Here is a 22,194-nt window from a genome sequence, read left to right as displayed (position 1 = left end):
TTCTAAAGTTAAATTAAATTTTCTGCTAACTGAAAGATCAGGTAGACGCTAAAATTATTTTTGCGTTCTGAAAATGAAAGAAATTGCTTGTGCCATTCAATGCAAAAACATCGCAGAGCACAGAAAAGTGAGTATTTTATGAAACCACTTCTATTGCACTGATTGAATTAACCGAGTCCAATCGTAAAAGTGAAGAGTTAAATTTTATGGTTTTCAGGAAGGTTCTGTGAAAACATCGATAAATTGAATTTTTGGAGGTGCAGCTTCAGTTCAGAGGATAGAGAGTGATTTTCCTCAAGGCTGATCGGCAAAGTTGTGTGACCGTGAGAATATCCAATCACAATGAACACACACAGGGAAGCACAGAGGGCTGTGTCTTTTCTGCTGAATCGAAGCAGTGTAGTATGTGGCATCCAGACTTTTTTTGAACTTTAATGTGTTTATCATTTATACCAATTTACCAATTTCCAGACAGAGTACAACTGTTTTGAAACAGAGAGCAGGAATGTGTGTGTTTGTGTGTGTGGAAGTGGGGAGGATGGGAGTAAAGGCTGACCGTCTTTATGAAGCGATCTAATTACAATGTGGAAATCATGTGGAAATAGAGCAGTTTAAAGATGTGGTTCGTGTGCGTGTGTGTGTGTTTGTGTTTGTGTTCTACCAGATAAAATTTCATAGCTGTAGAGACCGAAGATGGATTGGAAAAAAAGGGTGATGAAGGACTATGAGGACTATTTAAAAATGTTCAACATGTTATTGTGTGCGTTTGTGCGGGTACGTGCATGTGTGTGTGCAAATGTACTTTAAGTATAGTGATCTGGAACAGTGATCATTAGCATACTCCATCTCACTCAGAGCTCCTGGTGGGTGAGGAGGAAATGGACTTTACAGCCATATGTTCTCCTCTTAAACCTCCTGTAACATCGGCCTATTTGTACTGGACCACACTGGCTGCAGAGAGCTTTACTTGATGGCCATAAATTTACCCTTTCAGGCAGACTATTTAAAGTTAAGGGTCCATACCAATCTGTTTCCAATGTGTGCATCTTGGCTGCAATCCTTTTATTGTTGTAAAAAGAAGGAAAATAAAACAACATTTTCAGCTTTAAAATCTTGCTGACCTTCAGTATTATGGAGGAAATGTGTTAACGCTGGGTATACTGTTTGCAACACATTGACAGTGTTGCAGTAAAAATAATTCTTTACGGCTAACTTGAACTAAATACAAAAATATATTTTTCTATTTTAACTTCAGCGAAATCCAAATAAACATGAAGTATGTTAGTTGGTAAATCAGTGGTGTTTGAATGAAGCCATAAGTTAACCAGTGATGGCCGAATATGTTGCTTCTGAAGCTGGTTTGTTGAAGTTAGAGAATAAAAATCAAAACATCTAGGTTGAGCTTTCTTCTATTCTCCATTGTGGGAAGATTTCATTTCTTATTCATCTCAAACACAAAGACAATCACGATGTTTAAACAGTAACTTTATTCTTTCTGTTTTATATTTAATTTGCATCATTTTGTCTTTGAATTACCACCGTTTTTTTTTTTTTTTTTGGCAAAGAACATATATAAATATAAGATATTTTTAGTCCACTTTGCCGCTATTTTGGCATCTTGATGTTCTTATATCAATGTTTCAAACTGGATCTGTGTGAGGTTTTAAACTGCAATTCATGGCTTTTTTTAAGTCTTGAAAATGTGAAGATATCAAAATGACCTGTGCTTTACAATACTTCAGTCCAGAATTGAATAATCCAAGTGTTACAGATTTTAAGATGGAGAAGATTGAAATTAGCTTTCTAAATATGTAGACATACTGTGTATAAAAGTGTGAGGTCTCTCTTTATTTCAGAGTGAAACTTGTCATCTAATTTTGTAAAATGTATAGTACCCACTGTAGTGCCATTAAAAATAAATTTGATCTGAAAGATGTAATAATTATATTGGTTTTCTGAAAGAGAAAGCACACAGGTTGTAATCTGGTGCTAACTCCTCCGTATCTACTACGTCCGCATTCCTGTGACATCATCAGACTTCTCATTCAAGCAAAAAGGTTTTTTTTCTCTCCCTGATGAGAAAATGTGTGTCTGAACAAGGCAGCCTGAAACCCTTTCAGACTTCTTGTATGTACTTTCTCACCTTGTTCCAACAATGGTGTCACTTTGGTATTTAGGGATGTAAAGACCAACCAAGGTAAATAAATTGAAAAACTGTATAAAAATGTGAGCATCTCATTAAACATTCAGGTTTCTGAAAGGATACGCATATTTATAACAACACAAAGTTAATCAAAGTGTTTGGATTTCTTCGACTCACTCGTCGAAACTCTCATAACTAGGCTGCACACCTGAAGGACAGGAGACTAATTAGCTTTGATGGAATTTATTGAAGACATAACTCATGCAGTTCATCAAATATTTAAGGCCTTGCCATCTTTACATTTTTTTTTTCTGCAAATACAGCTGGATGGCATATAGGAGTGCCTTTTTATATTTGACGGCTGGCCAAGCACATGAGCTGTAAGAGACTTTGCTTTGAAGCTTTTCTTAATTAAAAGAGGACATGTTTATGTTCTTGGCAGTATGCACCACATCCATAAACCTCCATAAGGAGAATGAAGACTGCATGCTGCTTGCGTGTGTCTGGTTATCTTATGAAATCACGGTGCGGGCTCTGGAGGTACGGGGAAGTGGAATGAGAGTGATGAAGGACAGAACGTTGTCTGGTTCATGTAATGGTTAGTGCTCTCAGCTAAATGTTTCACCACTGTCCTTATTCTGTTCCTGCTCAAACTGTTGTTTTGGGTTGAAAGAGGACTTATGGAAACATGGGCTTGGATAAGATCAGATGAATTCTTCATCTTTTTGTCTCACTGTCCCGTATTCAGAAGACATACAGAGGAATCTTGGTTTGAATCACCACTTATTTGAATTTAGACTGTCAGCTCTTTGGCTTGTACATCTGCATGGACGGAAGACAGGATAGCAGACGTTTGACAAGTTTCTTACCTCACACCAGAAAGCCATAAACATTGCCTCTCTTGAAAGGGTGAAGTTTATTGCTGTAACCTCCAAGGATTGATTATTATTGGTTGGTAATGCTGTTCCTTCTACTTAACCAAGACTAGTGCTAAAGACAGTTCAGTGACAGAACTGGAATGATTTTCTACAGCCATAGAAAGTAGTGCAGTATGCCATGTCAAACGCCTCATAGAGGTAAAGGATTGTTGTATTCTGAGTATGTGGAAGGTAACGCCATAAATCACAAATGTCTTTCTCACCATCCCTGCAAACACATTTCTCTTATTATCATCTTATTTTTTGCTGATTTAAACAACATTTTGTGTTTGTAAAAGCTTCAGTATCTTGTCCAGCTAATCTCTGATTACCAGAAGCAGTGCAAATGAGGGAGAACTGAGCATTTACAGCAGGATAGGTCAGAAATACCTGATGATATTGAAATATAAACAATGATTTGGAACAATGTTGAAAATGATTTCAGTAGAAACCACTGTAAGCGAGGATTATTTCTTCACGTTGACCTAATCAAACTCCATCCTGTTAAGAGAATGTCAGCTTATGTCACTTCAATAATAATCTGGCTTTTTTAAAAGTTCAAGGTGTGTGTCTTTTTCTCGAAAAGACTCACACTTCTACATCTGCTGTCCTGTTTCTGTTTAACTTTCACTTTATGGGAGGGAGCCATTGACTGATACAGTGCCGCAGATAATTTTGTGGTGTCTTATTAAAGGTGAGAGACACTTTGTCTAACCTTGTCTCTCTACTTAACAAGGCCATTTAAGAACCTATTGCAATATCTCAGTTATGATCAGTTCATCTATTTAACTATGTGTCTAAGAAAAGCTGCTAAAACTACAGCTATAAATAACTCTGTATGTTTTCTTTAACATACAAAGTATCCCAGAACCAATGCTTCAGTATTCTGTGTGTCTGTTTTTATGTCTCTGGTCCATCTTCTCATACACCCAGTCCAGTAGGTGGTGATTCAATCTGGGTTCAGTTCTGAGTCATTCCCATTGTCACCACATGCCTGCTCAAATTGAAGGGTTACTGTGACATCAGCGACTAAATGTAACTTTCTATGCACTGGCATTATAACCTAATTTTGCGTTTTTGCACTTTATAACAATGAGGATCAAATTGGACTATATATAATTAATTAGTATTTCTGAACTGACCTCGATATACTGTATAAATTGGATGTTTTTTTCTAGAAGGTTTCTTGAGGTGACATTTGTTATGAATTAGCTCTATTCAAAATAAACTGAATTGAATAACCTTGAGCAGATCTAAAGTAAAAGTTCCAGGATTGTATAAACATGAAATTCATGTCATTTTGGTAAAATGTTGTTCTTAAACTCCCAACACCTTCACATTAAGAGTATTTCTTTTTCTCGGGTCTTTATAAGAGTTGGTGCTGCAATAAAGCCAACTCTTAGACTACAGAGTTTTTCTGGGGTTCTGGTGTTTGTGAAGAAGGAAATGGAGCGTGGGTCAAACAACCACTGGCAGCAGTTTATCGCTCAAACTTTTTTTTTGGTAGGAAAATGTCCCATGGTCTCACGCTCTGTCCCAGAGGGGCTTATCATCATCCTGGGCCCGGTTCATAAGTTTTTCATGCCAGGATCTTCAGGTCAGATGTTGCAGCACCGACTCTGTTGGATATAATTTTGGTTGCATCTGCTTCCAGTGCAGTCAGAAATAGCTTCTGGGGCAAAATGGGTATACTCATATCCCCATAGTGATGCATTTTAAGCTGGTGCAATTAATCTATCCAGACAGATGTTAAAAAAAAACTGGTGAAAGCAACAGATACAGATAAGGTATTTTATTTGCTGATGTTTCACCTTCTCTTTCCTTCTAGCACATCCATCAGTTCATTTTTTTATTTATTTCTCTGTGCTTTTCACTTTCTGTGACATAAGCATATGGATTTTTTTTCACAATTATTTTAATAATCGGTGAATTTGATCATTCTAATGATTAATAGATTAATTGGTTAAAAAATGTGAATAAGATGAAGCTAAAACTATGCTTCATCCTTTTACTTAAGGAAAAAAGTAAAAGTTTTGGCTAAAACATATTAACAGACAAAAGTGTTTTTTATCTTAAATGCAATATTCTTTGTACAGTTTTTGGCCTTATTGCTGTGAATGTTTACTTGTGTCATTACTTATGTTTTTTTTTTTCACCAAATAGCCTTTTTTTGAGTTTGTATACTCCAATTAACAATTAATAATTTACTTACTTAGTTGATGATGATTTTAATAAAATATTAATCACTATTAATCCGATTAATCATTTCAGCCCTAGACACTTGTATACTTTAGTGTGTGTGTCCATTTCTACACTGGGTAGGATCATTTAATCAGTGATGACATCAGATGCTTTCTGTCCAGCAGGACTTTAACTGGGAGCCAGGGTGGAAATGAGATGAAACAGAAGAGGAAATTCTCTGTCTTCTGTGATTTTTAAAAGCACCATGTGAGGTTTGGCTTTCTGTCGGCTCACAGACGTCCGTGAGCTTTGGCGAAATGAGTGTGTACTGAAGTCACATAAACAGCTCTAGGGTAAAGTGGGATATTTTCTACCGTTGTGAGTAGTCTGCTTTAGATGCACCTCTGGAGTTCTGTGAAAGCAGGACTTGTTGGGTGTAACATAGGAATGATAGAAACCTGTTTGAAATGCCAAATTACTTTGGTTTGGACATGGTAACTGCAAATGTTCTGAAAGCTCACAAATTTTCACCTCTTAGCTGTGAAATCTGAATTAGAATTGTATCTGAAGATTTTCTTAGATGTAGCTTTGAACTTTATACACTTAGTATGCAGAAACAGAGACCTGGCAAGGACTTGGCAAGTGATATTTGTTTTTTCAAATCATCTGAACATTGGCACCTGACTATGTCTTGTATTCTTGGGAGAAACCAAAGAAAAACCTAAATAAAAGCATTCAGACATTTAGATACATTAGGAGAGAATGACCAGAGTTAAAATGGATTCTCACAGGTTCACACTCCGATGTGAACCACCAGAAAAAAGCATACCCCCTCTGTCCTTTAATCCGCCATCCTGCACTGTGGCAGCCAATCAGGAAGCAGCTGGGACCACAGGAGCTCAGCTGATCTAAAAGCAGGAGCGGAGAAGATTAGGACCCCATTCGCTCCTTCTCCATGTGTTGCTTCATCTTTTCCTCCTTCTGCCCTTGCATCCCTCTCTTCTTTGCCCTGGGACCACAGGAAACCTGAACAACCAACTCACTTTTCTTCTTCCCCAAGACTTTCTCATTTATTTCACACTGTGTACTTGAATTTCTTCCTTCTTTTCATCTGTCCTTTGTCTTGCCTCTTTCTCCTTTTTGGTTGTTTCTCTTTTTGTTGCAACCTTCAAAGTAGTTGTTTGGACACATTAGCATAATCCTCCCCCGTCTGTTTCCCCATCTAAAGGTTGCTCAGTGCTTTCCTCCGCCTCCTTCCTAAATATTTACTTCCTTCTCACTAAATTAGCTTGGGCACGCTTGGTCACATAGAAGAGGACCTAAGGGGTTGATGGAGGACAACGTGACAAACACAAAAGCAGGACTAAGAGTTTTTTGTCTTGACCAGTGCAGTATATGCTTAAGTACAGGTTTCAAATGTGATCCAAGTAAATAAAACTGAAACCGTGGCATAAAGTAAATACAATCTTTTTATATCCGACTGAGAAATAAACATGTGCCGTATGCATTTTTTTTTTTACCTACCTTGAGTAAAAAGAGTGCTTCCACAGTACCAGGAAAATTACACAAAATGTAAATCATGATCTAATTGCTTTTCTTCAAATCTTAAAGCCAACAATTGTTCCTATTGCTTCTAAATTAGGATATTTTGGTTATTAAAATTAGGAGTGTTCTGGACACCATATGTGCATTTCTTTGATACAGACTTCAGAAAAATATTCAAATAAATATTTGTTAGATCTATTAAAGAAATATTAAGCAAAGCTGTCCAGATAAACTCTGTTGTAAACTTTGAGTAATGCAAGATAAACAAGCTTGTATTGATTGTTTACTTCATTGGGCTGTCTACCCAGGTAGAGAGCCCACACTCAGCTGTTTTACAGACATGTCTTCTGGAGCTTACTGACTTTAAAAGCAATGGCTTAACACCATGGACGCTGTTATTGAAGTTTCCACACCATGACTGCTCATGTTTTTTATGACCAGAAATATTATATCTAAGCAAATAAATTAGCTTTTCTTGTAAGCAAGAAAGACTTCTGGCTTTCTAACCAACTGGGCAATTTAAAAGTAAAAGTGACTTTTTTTGGCTTCATCCTAAATTATAATGTTATTCCTATTCCAGGCCACCTAAATGCTTACAGCCAAGTTTTTGCTTCATAGAGTATCACTCACTTACGCCTTGTCAACTCCTTCAGACTAGCGGCAGCAGGAATTGACAAACACCTGGTGGAACTGCATATCTGCTAAACTTATCATGCAAACTATCTCTCTGTCCAACGCTTCTACGAACGGTTGTAAACAGGGTAATGAAGTAGACTTGTTGTGACGACCTACTTAAGGCAAAGTATCGGAAAGATTGTGAGCTTCTTAAAGAGACAGAAGCTAATTCCATGGCATCAAATTGCAAAGTCACATTTCTTTTAAGTTCTATTTGATATAAACTGCATATTTATGACCACTTAAGGTAACATATTTACTTGATTGTGCTATAAAATGGCACTATGTGAGTGGAAAACACATTCTGCCACTTTCAGTTCATGCTTCATAAGTTCCTATTGGTTACTTAAGCAGATTTAGAGTTGGACCTTTCATCCACATTTTATTGGGTATAGTGGCATCCAAACCATGTCAACATTGTCAGTTATATTTCTAAATGTACCTTTTTGTTTCCAAAAATGCCCTGAAAATAAATGCAGGCTGCCTGTGAGGGGTAGAAAGTGTTGCCCGTTTATTCTGCCTTTGACAACATTGATATAATTGAAAAGTCAGACGTCTTGCTGGAAACACACAACATGTTGGGTTATGGCTAGATTTTAGGGAGAACATGCAACGTTGGTGGGGGTTACCACTAATTAGCCACATTTAACTAAATAAACAAACCAAAAAATTTTTTACTGAAATTCTAAAAATAGAAGTTTTGTTTTGAAGAAATAAAAAGTGAGTTTTAAAAGAGCCAATCCACCCATAATTTGCCTCAACCATAGAAAGATGTGTCTGCGTTCTTCCTCCGCTGACAGGTTTGTTGAATTTCTGTTTTAGCAGCAGTGGAGCTCGTTTTTGTTGCGACTAAATGAACCTGTATACAGCGATGACACAGATTAATATGTTGGCTTTGCCGAACTCTGAAGAAGGCCAGCTCATTCATCTGATGTTTCGCTACAAGACAGATAACCACAGCTGTGTTTGCTTTAGTTGAATCGGTTTTAGTTTTGCCACACTTGACATTTGTTTGCCTGTTTTATTATTTGCTTGAGTTCTTCTTGACTTGTCCTTTTGTATGAAATCAAAGCTGTACTTGAACATAGATTCAGTATTTTCAGCTCCTGTTGGCTGAGGGAGAGTTATGCTCACATAAAAGGACGTCTTCTGCATTCTTGAATAGATAAGCAAACATTTGAGACAAAAACAGATAATCGTCTGAGATTTTTTTTTTTAGTTTGATCCTGTTTGGTCATAATTTACTAAGAATCTTAAAAAGAAAGAAAAGAAAATAGTTGAAAAGGACTGAGAAGATAATTAATCCAACTTTTAAAATTAAGATATCACAACTTTTATCTCTAGCTACAGTCAGGATGAGATTAGATCAATTTTATACATGAAACTGAATTGTTCTTGCCCAATAATGGGACAATACTGTAAGTGTTATGTGTCGATTACCATCTGTAGGTGGGTTTGCACTATCACAGGAAGTTATTGCTGAACAAATGACTTAATTTTAGCTTTGACATATAATCCTAATAGTCTAATAATGTCATGATCAGAGTATTTACTGTCATTTAGGGTGGGCTCTGTAGATGACAGCACTTAAGGGCTACTTGTTAAAGTCCCTCAGCAGAAATTTGTCATGGCAACAAGCAAATCCTATAACCTTAATCCATCACCACAGACAGAGTGCTTCTTGGGAAGATAATTCTGTTGCTAATATTTCCGATTGAGGGATCTTGGAAAAAATTTTTATTTCAGAATTAAATAAGGTTATAATAATTTTAATAAGGTGTAACAAGCAGATTGTTGTGAACTTTTTCTTGCTTTCCTTTTAGTCCCTGCATAGCTCAAATATTAAGTTATATTAGTCAGCAACACAAAACATCAGGTTTGTGCTTGTAATTATTTAGAAGCATGAATAATTACAAGCACTAACCTGTCATATTAAACAGGTTTATGCCATGTCACATTAAAGCTGGCCAGCACACCTTACATGACGTAATTCAGATTTGGACAGGAATGACAGACAAAGTCCATCTAAATGACCAAATATATTATCAAATTACAGCTGGTGTTACACTTGAAATATAGTATCCTACCAAATATTTCTTCCAAAAGTGCTTTGCGGTCACATTGTTGCACTGTAGAGTTTGAACATTTGAGAGAATGGAAGACAAAAATGTCTTCCCTGTTGGCAGTTTATACAAGGTGTTTTTTTTTTTTTTGTTAAATAAGTTCTCATCCACTCACAGTATGTCTCTAAAGTACACACAACTGCCTGAAGAGAGAGCTTTGATCATAATTCATATGTTTTTATACAATTAATGATGTGAAATTTTACAAGGATTGATTTGAAAAACATGAAGTAACTTCATGCTCTCCCTCTGATAGTGCTATTCGATATTTTGTGCCACTCCAGTTAAACCCTTTTCAAACTCCACTAAATTTGAAATGAAACGATTATACAAAGAATATAGGACTTTGAGTTGCATTTACTATTTTTGGTCTTCTTTGACTTGAGTTCTCATGTGCATAAAAAAGCAAGAAACACCCTAACAAGATCCCAAAACTGTATTTTCTTTGTTTTCAAACAAACATACTAATTTTCCATTTTCTAAACAGCAGTGACAATATTTTCCTGAATCTGATTCTGATCCCTTTTAAAAGCCTCATTTTGTTATAGTGGGCTTTAACCTTTTAACAGCTGTTCATAATAAATATAACCATCAATCTTATTTTATGTTACTGTCTCTCTCTGAATCTAAAACATGCTCAACTTGGGTGTGACATCCTTTTCAGATCCGAGGTTCCTTAGATCTTTTAAAAGGACGTAAGAAAATTAGTTTTTGAGGTCGGCCAGGCTGTTTTTGTTAACAGTACCAGGAATTGACTGTTAAAACTTATTGTTTTTATAATGTTGGTAATGGTGGGGCTTTATTTGAACTGTTGGTTTCACTTTATGGAGTCATGGTGGATTCAAAGAGCATCTAAATGGTTAACTTTAACTATTTTATTGTTGTAGTTCTAAAGAAAAATATACAAAATGCTTTATTTTTTTTAGACCAAAGGATAAAATATTAAACAAATGTGAATGTTAGCCTTCCAAAAGCTGCCTAATGTAATTACACTGGTATTATTAAACATCAGTTGGAGTGGAGTAATGGATAAAGCAGAGAAAATGCTCTGCCTATCGTTGATGGGAAAGACGATGAAGGGAGCCTATCGCAAAGCTGCTGCTGGACACAGCGCCAAGAAAAACTCTGCAGGCACAACCCCTTCACTCTGATGGAGCGAAATATGTGCTGGCTACTGACCAGAGCTGCACAGGATCAGATAAGCCACCTCTGTCTGGATCAACTATGAGAGGGAAATAAAAAAGGGAGTGGAAGAAAAGAGACTGAAAGGGAATGGAGGGATTGAGAGGATTAGTTTGAGTTTGAGGTGAAACGAGGGAAATACTTTAAAAAGAAAAAAAAGAATCAAACTCTTGCAGTCTTAATCCATAAATATTTAAGCATTTATTGTGTTTTAGTTTCTCAATTAAAAATTAACTACATATAATTTCCTAGTTTTTATTAAAAATTCTTTTACTTGCATTTTTGCGTCTGTATGATGGAAAGCTCCTTTTTGATTTAATTCTCCAACATTGTGAACACATTACTACTTTTTATATTCGAAGATCTCTTTTCATCCCCTGAAGTCGCATCTGTTATTTTTATCTACTTCTCACCGTCTCTGATCTGTCCATCTTTCCATCCTCCTAGCCAGGGCGCTAAATGACGCCTAGGCAGATATATTGGTCCCATTAGAGCCACTTGATTCAGCTGCTCTGTAGTAAAGGCGAGGCCATTAACTCTGCTGTTCGAGGCCAGTTAGAGATGAGCACATCCATCTTCCTAAAGACCGACAGGCTCAAGCATATGTGCATCGAACATGTGCTTCCTTATCCAGACTGAAATGCACATAACAGGAAACTTGCAGAAATCTGAATTAGTTGATTTTAAAAGTGACTAATGAAGAAGTTAAAGCACATTGCAATGTACTTGTACCAAAAACGCAGCAAAATCTGAATCTATGAAGAAAAACTAGAAGAGTTAATAAACTTAAAAAAAAGGTTCTTTCTGGTTGCAGAGTCTTTGATTTTTTGTTAAACATATTTCAAAGAATAAATTGGGTCTATAAACTTGAAACCATTGCAATATAACATAGAATCTTGAAATTAAATGGTACCCAAGAAGTCGCAGAAACCACTAAAAGTGCATCAGCGGTTGTTTATCCTGGATGTTAGTATTTATGCTGAAGAAAAACTGCCGGATTCACTCTTTGTTCAGAAATCTTCTAACCATGCTTCATGGAAATATTAAACTTTACAAAACCCTAAGTCTTTATATTCCTTTACTGATGTGCTATCAGCTTTGAAAAATGTATAAAAAAAAGAATGCAGTGGCTCCCAGTATTTGCGGGTCTTAAGGGACCACAACCGCCCTCTAACAGCTAAAATCAGGAAATAAATGAGAATCCTACTAGGCTGTTTCTAGGTAACAAGTGAGTTTAGTTGATGCCTCCAACCTGGGGGTTGATGACCCAGGTTGATACCCAAGTTGATGCTTTAGGAGGAAAGACCTTTCTTCTGCCTTCATCCCTCAGAATCCTGTGCAATTCTTGATCAGATTTCAGTGAAATTATTGAATTTTCTATCAGATGTAACATCTATTTATTGTTGACGTTTCTATCGCAATACACATTATTATTGATTTATTGTCCAGCTCTTTTTGGGTGGATTCTTATTGAAGTTTTGGGTATTTTTTATTTATTTTTTTTTCACACCAGCTAGTTGAGTATTAAAAAAAACAAACTGCTGACTTGATGAAGTTTTCACTCACAATTGGCTCCTGAGTTTCCAAAGAAATTATCAAAAGATAAAATCCTATGAGCCGTAATAGCGTAGCGAAAAGGATTAAGATGACTTGAGGACAGTAGCTCAAGTAACGACTTGCTACAACCAAGTTACTGAAACACAGCGACAGAAGACCACACCTGGTGCCATTCTTCTCACTTAATAAAAGAAACCTGAAACAGTAATTTACACAGGCTTTATGCATTTATTTCTGCATAATTACTTGGTTGTAAATTTGCAGTCATGGTTAATTATTTCTGTCTGCACAATTGGCATTAACGACCAAGTAAATCCCAGCTTCTCCAGGACCTGTCCGGTTTTCTCGCTGGGTGTGCCATGTGTGTATCAGATAAAAGAGCCTTGTGATGATGGGACTTGCAGGTGTCTGCGCCTGTTTCTGTGGGAATGCCTTTGGAATGCATGTGGGAATTCTGGAGCTCAGATGAGAAAAACCCACCGGTGAAGGTCAGTGTGTTTTTAGGATGTCTGTGTGTGTGTTCTGACACATGTAAACCAAGCAGCTCTCAGGGGATAATTGTTCACAGGAAGTGTTTGGGAAATCCCGGGGAGTGTGACGAGAAAAAAACACAACATTTTGTATGTTTGTGTTACCGCGTCACTTCAGAGTGTCATTCTAAACCGTAAAGTAGGCCTGTCATAATAACAAGTTTTGCTGGACAGTCAGTTGTCCTAGAAGTTATTATGATAAATGATAACATTGTTATTTTGAGGCCATTTTAAGTAACATAAAAGTTATGGTAAAATAATGCAAGGACACATTCTCAAAGATCAACAAGTTTTAAATTCTAGTGAACATTTAACACTGAAACTGGAAGACATTTTAAATATCCTATATGAATAAAAAATTAAAACAAATAAAATGGACACTGAAGTCTCTGTAAGCAAAAAGCTACTTGGAACCAAAGCACCAGTTTGAAGACTTCTATCATCCAGTTTTAAGAGAAAAACGAAAAATGGTAAATCATGCAAACGGAAATTATTGAGCTTGTTTTAATTCATCATACAGTTTATTGATTTATTGATTATTGCGAATGAATTGGAACAACTGCTTTTAATTTTGCCGTTACCTTATACCAATAACCTGGACGATACCGCTGTCTGATTAACTGAGAATTGCAGGCAGGAAATGGAGCAGAGCTCTATGTTTGTACACCTGCTGTGAAAATTTGCTGAGACATCATTAATGTTGATGTTAATTCTTTATCTGAGGCTGTAAAGATTGCTCCTTAATATTAGTCAGCAGGTTCTGTTATATATGTGAGTACATTTGGTAAATAAACAAGGCAGGTGGAGTGTGTAGGAGTGTAAAGGCATTGCTGGATCTACTGGACAGCAAACAGAGGATATTATTAGTGTTTGGTTGGCTCTTGTGAGTGAGATTTATGTGTGTGTCTCAGAAGTAAAGGAATGCAGCGGTAGTGAGAAGAGCAGCGCTGAGCTGACCAGAATCTGTGCGATAAAGGAGATCAAAGCACCCAGAGACCTCACTGGCCTTCCAGTTTGCTTCTCACTGATCCACCTGATACCTGGAACAACCCAAACACTTTCTGGATCTGAAGTAGTGAAATATTTATTTCCTTTGCATCTTTTTATCGTTCGGTTTGTGCTTAAGCAGTTTTCCTCTGAATGATTCTGAGCCTGCAGCAACATTTTTGTATGTATATTTGTAGAAGTAGCTGTGTCCGTGCTTATTACCTCAGCACTCTCTTCTGCAGATAAGCTGAATTATTTATTGGAATACTAAGTTGCAGCATTTCCCAGGTTTTTTTTTTGGCTAAGGGCGTCACATTGCTGACGTCGAGTCCGACGTACATCCAAAATGTCGTGAGCGCCTTCAGTTTATCCAGAGTTGAGCGTAAGTGTTGTGACTTCACTCCCAGGCTTAGAGAATGCTCTCAGCATCTCAGCAGAAATTCTGCAGAGGATAATAAATCAGCAAATTTTACGTGTTTTGGAGTTCTACTAGCATCTCTGGGAAGCACTCCCAGCAACTATGAAATTTATTACTTTGAGCTTTTCAGAAGGATTTTTTTTATATACCTGGGAAGAACCTTTTACTGTAAGGCATTAAGTAAAACCCACAAAATAATTTTGACATTTAATTGTGAAAAGGTAAATGTATTCTGAGTTATATGCTGCAAATATTTGTTGTATTAAATATTCAAACACATTTTCATCATTTTGTGAAAGAAGGATAATCCAGTTGATCAAATATTTAAGCTATCTAAATTTCTGGCACGTCTTAAACACAGACGCACACACACCAACACACACTTAAATTGGACTATTTGCCTTTAGTTTGAGGTGAAAATCTTAAAATTGTAGTAAATTGCTCAACCGACTGATAAAAATAATTTATTTTTATTTTGCAGTCAAATATTATGATTGAAATGAAATATTATAGCCAGATAGTTTTCAGCTGTAGGGATTTTGTTTGCTTTTGATGCATTTCTTATACTTCTGTGCTTTCTTAAATTTGAAACAAACTAGACTGTGTATCACTTTCCCCCAAAAGAACTAGAGATGCACTAATCAAACATTTCTCGGTAAATTAAGTTTTAATTGAGGTGTAACCAGCCAATTCCGTTTTTTGACTATTTTCCTTCCTTTTCTACTTCTATATCATAAAAAGCAAGAGACAAAAGCTTCTTTGAAAGCGATGGTTTTTAATCAAACCGTGTTTGATTTCTATTTAACTCAGAGTTTAATGAGATGGAGAAACAATGTCTTTATATAAGTCACTGATGGTTTGTGTTATGATTATTGTGGTCTATGCATCAGCTGTGCTGGTTAGTAAGACGTTTAATACTCAGAGGCAGTTTAGATTAGTTTGAAGTAGGATTTTGCTAAGAGGTTATGAGCAATCGATGTTTTACTTCAGATAACTGACTAATCTTGTTCATGTTGATGAAACAGAGATTAACCTGACAGCCAAAGACTAACCCTAAAGGACAGACAGCAACGGGTTTCCATCGTCCTAGAACAACCTGTCTGAAAAATCAAAGTCTCTCTGATCAAAGTGAATGTAACAAATTAAATTGAGATAACACCTTAATCTAATCACCTTTTTTGCTAAACTACTTGGGACATTTTGACACAATTTTAAGTCATAAAGTGATATACAATTTTCTAAAGTCTTTACCTGAGAGAAGCCAGCCACTAACTCTTATAGCTGAATAAATCGTGGCTGTTGTAGTTCAGATTTCTAACAGTTAACCTTTATTAATGAAATTAATCCTCGAGGTGCCGGGAAGTGAAGAAAGGCTGCAGAAATATAATTTCATGCGCGCCTAGCCAAAGTGTCAGTGTGGCCATTAGACAGGCAGCTTTAACAAAATATTTCTGTAGATGACTCGGATCTTTGTTGTAAATAAAAGAGAAGCTTCCAGACGGAAGTTCTTTGGTTACATCTGATACATTTGGTTCTCTTGTACTGATGTCATATCCCTTCAGGGTTATGTGGGTCAGTGGGGCTTTATTGTTCCCGAAAAGCAGAGTGTCAACCTAACCTATACACACACACACACACACCCCTACACTCACATACAGTTAATTCAGCCCCACCCGTCTGCCTCGCTGGTTAACTGTCTGCATGACATCATACATTTTTCATATAGTCTGTGTCGCTTGGTCAATATTTCATATCAGTAATCGACAGGCAAGTGAGAGTCTACTGTAAAGGGGGGTTTGTTGCTCCTCTCCTCCTCCCTTCCCTGTTTCTCTGTCCCTCTCTGGCCTGTAATTTAATTAGCTCTGTCTGCAAATGACAAAGGGCCAGTCATTCGGGGTCAGCTTAGACAGCGAGTAGCTGCACTTGGAGCGGATACGAAGTTAGGGAGGAATGCGCTGAGCTGAGCGCGCTGCGTTTAAAAAAAGGTGAAGATTGCATGGGTCCAGTTCAGACTTTGGTTCTGAAAGAGCTGAGGTCAGGCAGAATGATCCTGACTGCATTTAGACTGTTGGTGTCATAGTTTGACACCAACCAAGGCAGCCAGTGGCCAAATAAGGCTCCTGACTGAGTGGTTGTCGCCATTGACTTTTTTCCTCTAAAAATGGGTTTGTTTCAGTCAGTAAAGAAGAATATGTTCTAGTAATTATGTTTCTTACAATGACAAATCTCAAATTCAGACTATTCTATTGAGATTATAAGTGATAGAGCAACATAATGTGGCTCATATTTGTGAACTAAAAATATAATGATGCATAGTTTTCAGATTTCTTTTGTCAGATATGAAATTTTAAACATGTGGTTTCTCTGTGTTCAGTTTTCCGGAGTCAGTACTTTGTAGATGCACCTTGTGTTGTGGTTTCAGTACTTTTCGTTATGTCTTTACTAGTTTTGTACATTTACCGACCAGAGAATAGTTTCCAATTTGTCTTTGCAAAGTTTCACAAACCTATTCAGGTCAGATGAAGAGAATCTGTGATCAGCAAGTGTCAAAGTACCGCCACAGATTCTCAGTTCTGAATAAGTTTAGACTTTGAAAGAGCGATGCTAACACATGAACAAGCTTTGATCTAAGTATTCTATTTCGTCTCTTTAGCTGCTTGTCCTGCTGGAAGGTGAACTCATGTTAAAGTCTGAAGCTTTTCTCCCATAATCTTACTGCATTTAGCTCCATATGTATTCTCACAAAAATATCACCAAATATTGTGCTTCAACTTTAACTCCATATCACCAATCCCTACTAAAAAGTGCTTTAGTACTTTTAGTACTAAAAGTATTTTAGTATTTCTTGGTTTTATGCTTTGAATATTGTTATATATCCTAACAATGCTTTAAACTAGCAGCTTTAAGGGGGAGGTTAGCACGCCCCACATTTGGAGGCCTTAGACCCGCGGAAGTCGCGGGTTCGACTCCCGGTCCCGACGACCTTTGCCGCATGTCCTCCTTCAAAAATGGCGCCGGCTCAGCTGGCTGCCTGCAGACGCAGCTCCCGTCGTGTGTGTGTTAATCTGTGTATAAAAAATTCTTGCTGTAACTGCGAAATAATTTCCCTGTTGGGATGAATAAAGTAATTCTTCTTCTTCTTCTTCTTCTTCTTCCTCTTCTTCTTTATTCTTGGTTTTCAGAATTTTTGTCCAACAGATGAGCTGGATTTATGCTGAGATAAACTATGCATTAGTGGAGGGTAGTTGTATCTCCTGGGCTAAATTTAGGGTCATCATGATTAAGTAAAAAGTAAGCAAAAATACAAAAACAATAGTTAATACAAATACAACACTGTTCAGATTTCTCATAGTAAAATATTTAACAGAATATAATTTTGCTTCCTCTTCACTGTTGTATTTTTTGGTTAAAAATGGCAGAGCATAAAGAGGGTATGAATACATAAAGATTGTTAGTGAAAGAGTGAGTTTAGTTTATTTTTCTGGATATGGTTTACATTTTTAACTTCCAGTGTGCTGTTATGTTGGGACTTGTCTACAGAAGACGGCAGCTTCTCTGTGCCTTCTCTCCTGGACTGTTTGTTTGCACGTTGCTAACAGTCTCGTCGTCTGTACTTGTGTGCTTGCAGTGCTCCCTACCTGCTCACCGCTGGACTTCCACTGCGACAACGGGAAATGTATCCGTCGCTCCTGGGTTTGCGATGGAGACAACGACTGCGAAGACGACTCAGACGAACAAGACTGCCGTGAGTACAGATCCTCTTCAGCAACAACACACGCAACGTGTTGCTTTTGCATACTGTGAAATCCATGATTAGTCACAGATTCATGCAAACTTTTTTAACACTCTTGAGTGCAAAATAGGGATTTATTGAAGTGGGCAAATGTTTAGGACAGCCATGCATACTAAATTGTATGTTTTATTACTTATTGGTGCAAATCCAGCAGTTTATCACACTGAACAGATAATACTTTTAAATTCTTATTCTGTTTCCATTTTGACATGGTGTGTGTTTTGTGTAAATATGCGTGGGTGTGTGTGTCTGTGTGTCTGTGTGTAAGGCTACACCAAAATATCCCCCAGCTGTCAGCCAAGCAAAAGTGGACCCAATGGGTGAAGTCAGCACCGTCTATTTCTGAGACGGGTATTTATGTATCAGTGCATTGCTGCCTGGTGAATGTGTGCTGCTACATTTCCATCTTTGTTAGGATTCTTTTGAGAAGGTAGACATTTTCCAAAATATTTCAAGAAAATTTCTTGAATTGATAAAACATTAATAAAAACATTTGCAGCCAAATCCTACCAAGAAACATCTGCACTATTAACTCCAGCTATGGGATCATAAATAAGGTGTAGGACTGGATTCAATGTTCTTGAAAATTTTTTCTGTAAATTGAGACAAAATATTAGCTTTTTGACCACATAAAAAGATATATAGAGAACTGCAGTTGTTACTTTCAAACCTTAAAGCACAGCACCTATTGTACCAAGGTGATGGCAACTTACAATTTCTGGGGGGTTTTGTTGTTTGTTTTTCTTGGGGTGGGGGAAGTGATTTACTCTTTTTTTCTATCTACACTGACCCACGTCATGAACTTTATTCATGCCAAAATGAATAAGGAACGGTTAATGTACAAAACTAGAGAGTAGAATCAGTTTATGCACAAGTGTCTGTAGACATTTAATTTTGAGTTTGTACTTTTAAATTTTCAAATTACAGTAGTTTTACATGCCCTTATTTCTTCCTATTAGATCACTTTTCATTGAATTGCTTTTAACCTGTCTTTGCTTTTCTTTGAGCTAATGCTGAGTTCAGGACTATGTGCAATGGGAGTTAACTGGCAGCGCCTGCCTGAGGCTCCTGTCTACAAGCTCAGAACAATTTGTCTTACTTACTTACGACAACGTGGAATTTGAGAAGATCACAAAATCTTAAATGAGGAGGTGGCTTTTCAGAGCTGAAGCCATTAGGTCAGTTGTGACTGCTGTGGCTGTAACCCAAGAGCCTGCTGGTGGGTGCTGCTGGAAGAAGCCATTAAGCAAAATAATGAAGCGTTTTGTGTTTGATTTACTCCGGAGTGACATGGTGACATTTTGACCTGATAAAGAGCACTTAACAAACACTCAGAGATCATCAGTGTCATTAGGATTTATTCTCTGGTTACCAAAAACACCTGAAATGAACTCCAAAGCAGCATAATGTTTGCATTTATGTTTTAGTTTGACCTTTGTTTGATCTGATTCAGAGTCAGTCATTTATGTTTAACCTGAGAATTGCACACATTGATCTACTCTGTCATCTTTTGTCAGAATGGAAGGGGGGATTAACTTGTCTCTAATTAAAAAGCAGCTTCAGCCATTAAGAGTAAAAATGAAACCTCTTAGAAAATCCAGCAGACACAGCTGTCACTCTGAGTGTTTTCTGTAATACTTCTTGTTTTTCTATGGCAGGTACAGGCTACCTCTTTGTCCTCTGAAAGCTGTTTCTTATCCATCATCCAGCGATATCTCCTCCTCTCCTGACCCACATACTGTATCTGCCGCCAGACACTGAATCACTTCCTGATGGGGGGTCTGTCTGCTCCTGGCAAAGCTGGCTATGAATTTTTCATCCTCATGCCCAGTAAATTCCCCCCTTATTTTTGCTCTCCCCTCTCCACAACGAATTGGCTTTATTTCATTATTTAGAGACGGGCAGACGATCCTCCACGCTTGGCTGGAGATAAAGTAGTTTTCAAGATGCCAGACAAAAACCTGCATCTGAGGTGTGTTGTTTCTGTGTTGGGGTGTGTGTTCCTACGTGAGATATTCTGGATTCATGAAGTTTGAAAAGACAATTCACAAAGAAAAAAAAAACACAATTGCATGACATACACACACACACGCCCACACGCATGTTGGGGGGCCTTGTAACGACTCCCAGTGGCCTTTGCCCTTTGACGTTTGGCTGCTGTGTGAGTGATGAGCGTCTCCAGGGTTTGTTGACCTTTGACCTCTCTCTGTTTACCTCATGGACGGAGGAGAGGGATGATGGAAAAGACAGAAGAAGGGGCAAATCAATTGTTGTCTTGCCTCCTGAATAATAGATCAAATGAGAGCATTTGTCAATTGTGTTGAGGAAATGAAATTTTAATTTGGACCCACTCAAGAACTTCTGTGCTTTGAAATGTATTTATTTTTAATAAAGGACAGGATGGCAGGGGTTGGTGTTGGACAGGTTTAATATAAAGCGCAAATCAAGAAAGGGCAATTTCTTGCAGAATGTTTACTTGACATTCATGATTATTAGCTGGAGTGTTGTAAAGAATTCCTGAAAATGTCTGAACCCACTGTAGCTTTGACCCTTAATATTGATATTACTACTTTTTATATTATGTGCAAATGGCTCACAATATATGTAGCATTTGATTTTTAATAAAAGTGTCAGAGTAGCTAAAGGATTTTAATAGAGAACAAAAAAAACAATTTTTTTTTATGTCATACTTTGTAAGATCCATAAAGCATATAATTGCACCTGCCTTTTCTTTTTTTTCTTCTGCCTTAAACATGAATTTCTCTCTATCATCTTGCTGAACCTTTACTTAAAATAACTGAAAGGGATTTACAAAAAATAGTCTAACATGTAAAACAAAAACAGAACACACATAGTTGAATTTTTTGAACAATTTATTTTTTTGATAATTTGCAACCAGAATTCAACAATAAGTCTCAGGAATTACATAGCTAAAAATAAATACCTTAAGTTGCATTAAGTGATCACACAATACTAAAAAGTCGCAATATTACAGTAGCCTGATAGTGAAGTATATAAGTTTAGTTGCTATGTTTGCCTGACTTTGACAAAATGTGTTAAAGTTTATTACACATTTACAACAACAGCTGACCAAAGTCCCCCAAAAATTATAAAAATGAATTGTAACTTAAACAAATGAAACTCAAATAAAAAAAGAAAATAAATGCCTAAAATTTCTATACTTAACTAAAACTGAAAGCTTTTTTCACCTGCCTCTAAACTGTAACTAAATATGATTTTTTTTGTAAATAAAATAATTTAAGATAACAAAAATATTGCACATTGTCATATTTGTTACTTATGTTGCTTGGTTGTGATTAAACCATTTTACAAACATGCAGAAATAATTCACTATATATTATGCGTAGGGACACATAAATAAAATATTAGATTGTGTTTTGACTGTCTGCCCTCCTGTTAGGTCTTTGATCTCAAAAGTCCGGTGCATCAGTGCTGCTTCTCAGGTACGCTAGCAGAATGTTGTGTTACGCCAGAGGATAAAATGAAACATGGAACAGGATTACAGTAGAACTTTCTCCTCCCGGTTTGTTCCTCCAATCTTTAGGCATCCTGCTGGTTTTGCCTCGTCGACTCTACATCAGTCTGTGTCTTATGCACACACAGTAGTGTTATAAATAAAATATTACCTTCTATTCGCCATCTATCACTGGTTTTCCTTGATGAACCTGTTAACTTGGCCCCCGTCGTGCCCACAGCTGGGAGTCGCCATTGATTGTGGCAGCAGTGATTTTAGAAACTTAATCAATGGCAAGAAGATTCCCAATGGAAATCACTAATATAATAATTCCTTCCTAAATGCTTCATTGTGGATTGAGTTTAACCTATTAACTGAAAAATGTCTTTGCACATATAATCACATTTAGCGTGATTGATCAAGAGAAGAAAACAGAGTTTCTGTTAATTGGTCGTTCATTCAAAGTGGCTTGGAATTAAAGCAAGCTCAGAAATTCATAATTGAGTACAAGACTTTTGATAATTGGTGTACTGATATACTGAGTTCATGACCCCTTTTTCGAACACCCATGAACACAACATGATGAATCATTAAACACGCCCTCATCGGTATTCTCTCACCAGAAAATTGTCCTCATTTTGTTGCTGTATTTGTTAGTTGAGTTGGTA

At 37.0% G+C, this 22,194-nt stretch overlaps 1 protein-coding gene across 3 annotated transcripts in view; it reads left to right on the top strand.

The window, feature by feature from the left end:
* Positions 1–22,194, top strand: part of lrp4 (LDL receptor related protein 4) — a 112,039-nt gene that overhangs the window by 50,820 nt on the left and 39,025 nt on the right. For all 3 annotated transcript variants that reach the window (XM_023332431.1, XM_023332430.1, XM_023332433.1), the window contains exon 3: positions 17,887–18,003. In XM_023332431.1, coding sequence (XP_023188199.1) covers positions 17,887–18,003 — 117 coding nt within the window. The remainder of the gene's footprint in view (positions 1–17,886; positions 18,004–22,194) is intronic.

This window comes from Xiphophorus maculatus, chromosome 4 (genome assembly GCF_002775205.1).
Source record: "Xiphophorus maculatus strain JP 163 A chromosome 4, X_maculatus-5.0-male, whole genome shotgun sequence".
NCBI lineage: Eukaryota > Metazoa > Chordata > Actinopteri > Cyprinodontiformes > Poeciliidae > Xiphophorus > Xiphophorus maculatus.
The sequence above is the reverse complement of the archived record's forward strand: the minus strand, read 5'-3'. Positions and strand labels throughout refer to the sequence as shown.